The sequence below is a fragment of the Callithrix jacchus genome, chromosome 5 (assembly GCF_049354715.1).
Source record: "Callithrix jacchus isolate 240 chromosome 5, calJac240_pri, whole genome shotgun sequence".
Taxonomy (NCBI): Eukaryota; Metazoa; Chordata; class Mammalia; order Primates; family Cebidae; genus Callithrix; species Callithrix jacchus.
The window spans coordinates 53185782-53195000 of NC_133506.1; the positions used below are offsets into that span (position 1 = coordinate 53185782).

Here is a 9219-nt window from a genome sequence, read left to right on the forward strand (position 1 = left end):
GCTAGCAGCTGGGCAGATGAGAGTGTTAAGTTCTCCTCGATGCATTGACCACCAGGACTGGAAAAATCTGGTTTTCAATCTGGAATTTGAATATGGGCCTCACTTATCAGCCATGTGGCTTTGGGCAAGCCACTTACCCTCCCTTGGCCCCAATTTCCTCACGTACTTAAGGGGAAGATTAAGAATGCTTAGAAAATGCCCTGTCACAGAAGGTCCCTGCCATCCTAAGCACCCCCAGATTCAAGGGTGGGCCTGGATTGGCTACAGCTAATGACTCTCATCCCCAGGCCCAGTTGAAGGTGGTAAATCCTGGGGTGGTTTAGAAACTGCTTTTGTCCCCTGTGGGAATGTGAGGTCTGGAACCACTGCAGCCACTTCGTCACCAGCAGGGCAGAACTCACAGTGGCTGGAAAGTCTCTGTGTGGAGCCTGAAAAAGCTGAGTCTGTGGGAAGCTAAGCAGAGAGATGAAGGAACACTCGGTCCTGAACTACATTGTGTGAGCTGCTGGATGAACCTTTGCTTGAACTCCACTAGTTTGCCAGAGTCAACAAACACGCTAAAAAAAAGTCTTGCTCTTGGTTTTGATTCAAAAGTATCAATAAGTCTGCAATATCCAACCTACAAAATTTAACAGATACCCAAACATACAGTCATTCCCCAGTATCCCCAGGGGATCGGTTCCAGGACTCCCTGTGGACACAGAATCCAGGGATGCTCAATTCCCTGATGCAAGATGATAAGTATTTGTTCATAACCTGTGCACATCCTCCTGTATACTTGAAATCATATCTAGATTACTTACGATACCAAAAACAATGGAAATGCTATGTTAATAGTCGTTACACTGTATCCTTTAGGGAATGATGACAAAAAAATGTCCATCCATGTTTAGTACAGAGGCAATCATCTTGTTTTTCAGATGTTTTCGATCCTCAGAACCCACACGTACATAACCGATTGTATTTTTAAAAATCTGATTGGTTTCATTTTTCCACTTGAAACTTTATTGCCACATTCACCCAGTCTTCCATTCCAGGCCAGACCCACTGGCTTCATAGGTGTTCTGTGCAGTATCAGGCTTCGGATTGTCACCACTCCCCATGCAGGTTTTTTCTTTTTTTTCTTTTTTTTTTCCTGGGTGGTCTTTCTTGGCACCCTCCTTTTTTTAGGAGAGAGCATCCACCAGCCTCTTCCTGAGAAAGGGGGAGTGGAAGGTAAGTGTATTAGTCTATTCTCACGCTGCCAATAAAGGCATACCCTAGACTCAGTAATTTATAAAAAAAAAAAAAAAGAGGTTTAATTGGCTGGGGAGGCCACAGGAAACTTACAATCATGGCAGAAGGGGAAGCAAACATGTCCTTCTTCACATGGCAGCAGCAAGGAGAAGTGCTGAACAAAAGGGGGAAAAGTCCCTTAAAAAAAACCATCATATCTATGAGAATTCACTTAGTATCATTAGAACAGCAGCATGGGGGGTGACCAGCCCCATGATTCAATTCCCTCCCCCCAGGTCTTTCCCCTGACACATAGGGATGACGGGAACTACAATTCAAAATGAGATTTGGGTGGGGACATAGCCAAACCATATCAGAAAGTTTCTGAGCTATTTTATTGGATAATATCCTTGTCAATCCATTCTCCTGGTGAGTACTTTGCAGGGGTACAGCTACGCCAGGAAGCATCTCCCTAAGGATTCTGAAGGCATTTTCCTCTACCCACCATGTTGCCATTGAGCCATCTTATGCCATTTGAGTTCCAATATTTTCTTCTGGTTTGTGACCATTTTTGTTTTGTCTCCAAAGGTTTTTAGAATCTTTTCTTTACAACTAGTTTTCTAAAATTGTATTATAACAGATGCGTTGGTTGGGGGTTTGTATTCTTTGTGTCAACTATTAGGAGGGACTTGCCATCTAGAAAGTCATGGCCTTCCATTTTGGGACTTTTGTATTTTTAAGATAATCTATACCTCCCACTTTCCTCCCACTTTCTTCTTATGAGATATAGGGCTTACTTCAATTACCCAGTAATTTCTCATTTTCCCTGTTATTTTCCATCTTACAAAAGAATCTTTACTATCTGGGAAGCTTTCTTTCAACTTTTTTTTCCCTACCACCATACCTTTTTAACATTTTTTAGCTTTCATACTTCCAATGTCAAGGAGCATGTCTTGGTTCTTCTAAACATCCTTTATTGAGCAAATCACTCTTGCTTCCTGGTTGTGGTGGCCTTGCCTCCCTCGGATGATGTCAGTGACTGAGCTTTGATGTCTTCTTCTGTTCACTGCATTTTCTCTACTTCCTCCTAATTCCTCTTGTATGTTTGCTTGCTTTTGTCTGACCTTCATATTGAAAGCTTTCTTCAAATTTCTTGTGAAAACACCTTTTTAAATAAAGAAGCTCATTTGAGTAGAGTTTTCTGTAACTTACAGGCTACTAGTGACCCCTCAGCCCACCCCGCCATGCACACTCCTGAAGTGAAGCCCCCATGGCCATTCATTGCATCTTGCCCCTACAAACATTTTGTGAGAGGCAGAGAAGAAATTCTTGGTGGTGTACAAAGTAGAGACAGAGGCACAGAGAGGGTCACATGATGGGCCCCAATACAGGAGGGCTGGGCGGCACCCGGACCAGAACCCATCCTCTGGGCTGCACCTGTCCCTGGCATCTGCCATCTCCATGTAAGGTCACTGTCCATCCCATGCATCCAGCCTGCAGCCAAGGAAGATGGTAAGAGCCTGGCACCCACTCCCTGTAGGAACCTTGGAAGAGCCTTTAATCCATGAAGTTCCTCAATCTTATACCTGTCCTTCACATGAAGGGATGCTTTGTCTGTCTTCCTCTAAATAAAGGCTTTCTGTGTTTGAGGAATTCGGAAAAGAAACACCCATACTTCATTTCCTGAAGTTGAAACTTGTTTTTTGCGGGTGCAGCACTGCTTCTCTTTTCTGACTCCAGAGCCACCCTTTCTTGGGGAACGCATCCCACGTGGAGGACCTCACCCTCCTCTACCATGGGGGAGCACATTGGGCCCCACAGTAATCAATCAGGGGACTGCATTCTCCCTGATTGGTTCAAGGATCAGCATATGACCCATGCACAGCCAATCTGAATCCTCCCTGCAACATACTCCCAGCAGCACTTGGTTTCAGGAAGACTCTTTCCCCCAGCGCTTCCACACTGGCAGACCATGAGCCTTGGGTGGCTGGGGCCCTCTGGAGAGAGCCTCATCAGAGAGATGGAGAGAAAGAAGCCTGAAAGGAAGGCTCAAGCCCCTGGATCCAGCCATTCCTGAACATGAGTGTCCCTCCATTCCCCAGTTGCATGAGCAAATACATTCACCATTGTGTCTGAGCCTGTGGGAGCTAGGCTTCAGCCATTCAAAGCCAAAATGCCCCTGAGTCCCTCTGTAGACTCTTCTTCCTGCTCTAAGCGTCCAATTTTGGTTGCCTGGTAAGACCCCACAAGTGAGGAGTCCTGTCTGGGGTCGCCCCGAGAGGAGGAAAGCAGCTGGAAGGAGAACACAGAATTACATTTGTGAGCAACTTGGTGGTTTCAGAAAATCATTTCCAACTCCTGGAGCAAATTCCTCCTCCCCACATCCAGCTCCGGGACTGCAAGCTCCATTTGCACACACCATCGCCGCAGGGAGAGGTGGGTGGGCGGGCTAGCCAAAGCTCCGGCTGAGGGGTGGATGGACTTAATCATTCCCTGCTTTTAATGGTAGCTAGTTAATTTCCTTCCCGAGAAGACCAGCATCGACCTTCACCTCTGGCCCCCATTAACTGCTAGCAATGCTTTGTCAGCGTATTTATGACAAATTAATTACACAGGGAAGATCTTGCTGGGAAAATGAGTATCTGGTTCAGTCTGGGGGCGGGAGCTGCATTTTGATTACCCATTGACAGGGGGCCTGGTTATCCACAGTTTGGGCAAATGTTGAGGGTGCAACTGATTTGCAGCTCCATGCAGAAGGAAGACACCCCCAGAAAGAGTGAGCCAAACCCAGTTCTCATCCCCTCCTGCCTAGTGACTCATGTTTGCAAACTGGATACTCCATGAGAAAAGACTTCGTGGATTCCAGATCAGCACGGTGGTTGAGCTAACTGAGCACTCCCGTCCATGGGACAAAACCCCCATCCCCCATCGTGAATCCAATGGCTATACCGACCTTGCTGTGTAGATCTGCCCAGTCCTCCCTGTGGGCTGGCTTGTACAGCAGTGTCTGGTCCAAACCCTAAGCAGCTGTGGTCTGGACCCCACCTCCCTCCCCTGCCAGCCTCCCTCCACCCTTCTTTGTGCTAGGTTCTCTGGCAATACCCAAACCGCGGTGGTTCTCTGAATAACTCAGCTGGTTCTGCTCTTCATGGCTTTAGCCAGCTGTGCCCCTGCCTAAAGCACCATTCCCGCCCTACCCAGCCTCCTCTCTCTGCCTGGTCTTGAAAAATGGGCTCTAGAGAGTTTTCTCCTCCTCCAGGAAGCCCCCAGAATGCCTCTATGTTGTGTCTGGGCCCCTGTTGCACACTCCCATGATTCCTTGTGACTGTTCCTGCTCTCAACTCCCTGCCCATGTGTGTCTCCCCGCCCGGCTCACTGTGAGTCTCTATCAAAGACAGAACTTTGTCTCCCACACTCAGTAGCCCAAGGGCCCAGCACAGGGGTTAGCCTGCAGGATGTGGTCAGCGAAGGGCCTTATCCAGCACACGTTGGACCCTGGAGGTATAAAAGTTGAAAGCCTGGGGCCCTGAGCCCACTAAATTCCCCATGTGAAGCTGGGGAATGCAGCGAATTTCTGAGGTTCTAGCCTGTCCAGGATCCCTTTTCTGGTAGCTTTAGAAAACTGCTCATCCATCACCTTTAGACCACGTGACTGGGGGCAGCTGCTTCTGATCCTGGTTCCAGAGATAAGCCATGTGATACCAGTTGGCCAATCACTGCCTTCCATTGCTCTGGCCAATGACTGGTTGGGAATGGGCATACAATCAAAGTCACTGGTTGTGGCTTTTGCTGTCAGGAAAGTCATCCCTCTCCACTGGGTAGCTAAGCTAGTGCTGTGGGGGCCTGGAGCTGCCAGGGGCTGTCTTCAAAAACAGAGGAGCAGGGAGATGGAGTGAGGCTGAGTTCTAAGACATCGCCTGAGCTCCTGGATCCAGATACTCCTAAAGCAGGCTCTATGCCTCGACTTGTCTGTTGGAAGAGCCAGTGCATCCTCTTCTGTGTGGAAGCAGGTCCCACCTTTCTGTCATTTACAACAAAATGAGTCTTGATGGACATAGACGTAGACGAACAAAAAGGCAATGCTGGGGCCAGTGAGGTGTGGGTTTGATGTGGGGAGCAGAGAAGGGCTCAGGAGTGGATAGGAGGCATCCAGCTAGGCTGTGACCTCTGAAATTTCCCTGTAAGATCATGCCTCAGGCTGAGTAGCAGTGAGCTAAGGGAAGCAGATAGGGGAGGTGAGGGGGCAGCTGCATTTTGGAAATAGAAATCCCAGTGGAGCTGGCTTCAGCACTAAGGGGGTGTCTCAGTTCTTCTAATGAGTAAGTGCAGGATAGGTCCTGCTTCAGGAATGACTGGATCCAGGAGCTCAAACAATGTCTTTCAACTCCACTTTACAGGATGAAGTGTAAGTTCTATGTGTCAGTCTAGGTTCTGACCAATATGTCATGGCATCCACCATAAAGTTCCTCCCAGTTGATTTGGGCAAGGAGATATGAATCTGTTCAATAACTGTTTTTACCAAGGCCCTGTGACAAGCCAGTTCCTTCCCATTAAGGTGACATTAACCCTAGGGGGCATCAGCTTTTTGGGTGTCAGATCCAAACGCCGGTGAAGGAGACACAGCAGAGTGTGAGAAATGCCCACTTGAGGACTGGGTGTGGTGTTGGAGCTCGGGAGGAGGGCAGCAGAGTGCCTGTGTGTGTGCATCTGTGTATGTGCACCTGTGTGTGCACCTCTGTGTGTTTATATGTGCACATTGAAGGAAGGACACAGTCTTTGTTCCACAATCACCCTGTCTGGCTGATCACCACCTTCCTCTATCCCTCTCCATCTTCCTCCCACCATGCCCCAACAAATCCCTCCAGTACCCACCCCACCCTGTGGTTCAGGAAATGTTGCAGAGCCCATACCCCTTCTATGGGAACTTAGTCCCTAGTGGGGTGGCTAGGTCTGGTAAATAACAAGCTGACATAATTTGGATGTGTCCCCACCCAAATATCATCTTGAATTGTAGTTCCCGTATTTCCCATGTGTTGTGGGAGGGACCCAGTAGGAGATGATTGAATCATGAGGGCAGTTTCCCACATACTGTTCTCATGGCACCGAATAAGTCTCATGAGATCTGATGGTTTTGTAAAGGGAAACCTTTTTTGCTTGGCTCTCATTCTCTCTCTTGCCTGCTGCCATGTAAGATGTGCCTTTTGCCTTCCACCATGACTGTGAGGCCTCCCCAGCCACATCTAGCTGTGAGTCCATTAAATTTCTTTTTCCTTGTAAATTACCCAGTCTCTGGTAGGTCTTTATCAGCAGCGTGAAAATGGACTAATCCACAGGCACTCCCTACTGATTGGCCAGAAGAGGTCACATGACCTGTGGCTTGGCCAGTGACTTCCATCAGGGACCCCGGGGTGGGGCTGGGAAAGAAATTGCTCTTTGGGAGTTCAGCTAAAAAATTCTGAGAGCTCAAAAGTGAGGAGAGGAGATTCTAGAAAGGTCCGGTGATAAGGCGGTCAGGTGGCCATGATGGGCCTTGAGGAAGTCAGACCTTGAGTGAGAAGAGAGTTGGGGCAGTGTCTCACTTGGCTCAGGCTGCTGTAATAAACACACTGAGTAATTTACAAACAACAATAATTTATTGCTTACAGTTTTGGGGTCTAGGAAGGGCAAGATCAAGGTGCCGGCAGAGTCAGCATCTGGTGAGGGCTCGGTCTCGTCCTTAATGATGGCTCTTTGTTGCTTCATCCTTACATGGAGGACAGGCAAGCAGGACTAACAGACTCCCTCAGGCCCTTTTGTTAGAGTGTGAATCCCGTTCATCCTCCCGACTCCATCCCCTTTCAATAGCTGTTTTTACCAAGGCCCTGCTTCTCACCATTGCACTGGGATTGTGGTGGTTGGTTATTGTTTTTGTTTTTGTTTTTGAGATGGAGTCTCACTCTGCAGCCTCTGCTCCAAACTCAAATGATCCTCCCTCCTCAGCCTCCGGAGAAGCTGGGACCACAGATGTGCACCCCCATGCCCAGCTAAGTTTTTGCATTTTTGGGAGAGATGGGGTTTCATCATGTTGCCCAGGCTGGTCTTGAACACCTGAGCTCAAGTGATCTGCCCACCTCAGCATCCTAAAGTGCTGGGATTACAGATGTGAGCCACTGCACCTGGTTGGAATTATGTTTTGATATGAGTTTTGTTGGGGCTCAAACATTCAAACCACAGCAGGATGGAAGGTAACTCAAGGCAGGTGCCTGGGGCCCAGGAATGAGTGGAGAGAGTGGCCTGGGCCAGGCTAGGGGTCTGAGCCCCACTCCCATCTACTAACCTCCTCTCAGCACACCAGGGGTTCCCCAAGGCAGCTCCCTGCCATCTGCTTCTGGCCTGAACCCATCCCTCTGCCAGGTCCATCCCCCTAAACTGACTCATGCAGGTCATATACCTGGAAGCAAGCAGGTCAAACAAGATACTTATGGAAAGCAGCAAGCAGCAGGCTAGGTTTGCTAGCCTGCACCCACCTCCAGCCTGTGTCCAAGCCCCATGTGCTCTAAATTCCAGCTCCCCATCAGCTCCCCAAGTGTGAGGCTTTATTTACGCAGTGGCTGCCGTCTGCAGCTTTGTGACGCCTGTTTCCAAGAGTCATAGCTTCCAGCTCGGGGCTGAGGTTCGTGTGAGTGATGGGCTGACCAATGTCTCGAGGAAAGTGACTTCTGGATTGTGTGTCTGCGGGATGAGGACCTGGGGAAGAGAAGATGGAGGGTCAGCTTCATAGACATGTGGCCTGGGCGTTTGCACAGGGACCTGCTCCTGGAAGGATCCCGAGCTCAGCTTGAGGCTTCGTAGTTACTGTCTTTAGATTTGTACTGAGTCTTGAACAGGGAGCCCCACATTTTCACTTTGCACTGGGTCCCCAGATCCCGTAGCCAGTCCGGTCCTAGTTTCACAGGAGTGAGATGAAGGAGCAGAAATAACACCAGAAATCTGCTACCCCAGACTCTCCCAGTCCTCCCAGGGACCCCAAAAGACAGCTCTACATGCTCTGGCACTGACAGCCTCTGATTAGCAATTTCCTCAAACAAAACAAGAAAAAACAAAAACATTCCAGACCTTACACATCTCAGGATAAGGTCCCGCCCGCCACTGGAGGAGGAAGTGACAGGCAGAACTTATTTGATTGCACTTTATCTTGCTGTCCTTGCTTTATTACACTTCATAGATACAGCCTTTTTCTATGAGTTGAAGGTTCGTGGCACCCTGGGTGAAGCTAGTCTATCAGTGCTATTTTCTCCAGCAGCATGCGCTCACTTCTTGTCTCTGAATCACATTTTGGTATTCCTCATAATATTTCACACGTTTTCATTTCATTTATTTATTTATTTATTTTTGAGACAGAGTCTCGCCCTGTTGCCAGGTGCCAGGCTGGAGTGCAGTGGTGCAATCTCGGCTCACGGCAACCTCTGCCTCCTGGGTTCAAGCAATTCTCCTGCCTCAGCCTCCTGAGTAGCTGGGATTACAGGCATGCGCCACCACGCCCAGCTAATTTTTGTATTTTTAGTAGAGATGGGGTTTCCCCATGTTGGCCAGGATGGTCTCGATCTCCTGACCTTGTGATCCGCCCGCCTCGGCCTCCCAAAGTGCTGGGATTACAGGCGTGAGCCACCGTGCCTGGCCTTCATTTTATTATATGTGTTATGGTGATCTGTGATCAGCGATCTCTGATGTTGCTACTGTAATTGCTTTGCTTTGGAGTGGTGCAAATATCACCGGTAAGATGGAGAACTTAATCAATCACCTGTCACTGATCAACTGTCTTCTCCTCTCTCTCTCTCTCTCTCTCTCTCTCTCTCTCTCTCTCTCTCTCTCTCTCTCTCTCTCTCTCTCCCTCCTCAGGCCTCCCTATTCCTTGAGACACAACAATATTGAAATTAGGAAAATTCATAACCCTACAATGGGCAGGCTGTGGTGGCTTATGCCTGTAATCACAGTACTTTGGGAAGCTGAGGCAGATGGATCACC

At 48.7% G+C, this 9219-nt stretch overlaps 1 protein-coding gene across 2 annotated transcripts in view; it reads right to left on the reverse strand.

Annotated features, from left to right (window-relative positions):
- Positions 1-6829: 6829 nt before the first annotated feature.
- Positions 6830-9219, reverse strand: part of ZBP1 (Z-DNA binding protein 1) — a 17173-nt gene continuing 14783 nt past the window's right edge. For both annotated transcript variants that reach the window (XM_054255480.2, XM_035299001.3), the window contains exon 8: positions 6830-7941. In XM_054255480.2, the coding sequence (XP_054111455.2) occupies positions 7769-7941 (173 nt within the window). In that variant the 3' untranslated portion in view covers positions 6830-7768. The remainder of the gene's footprint in view (positions 7942-9219) is intronic.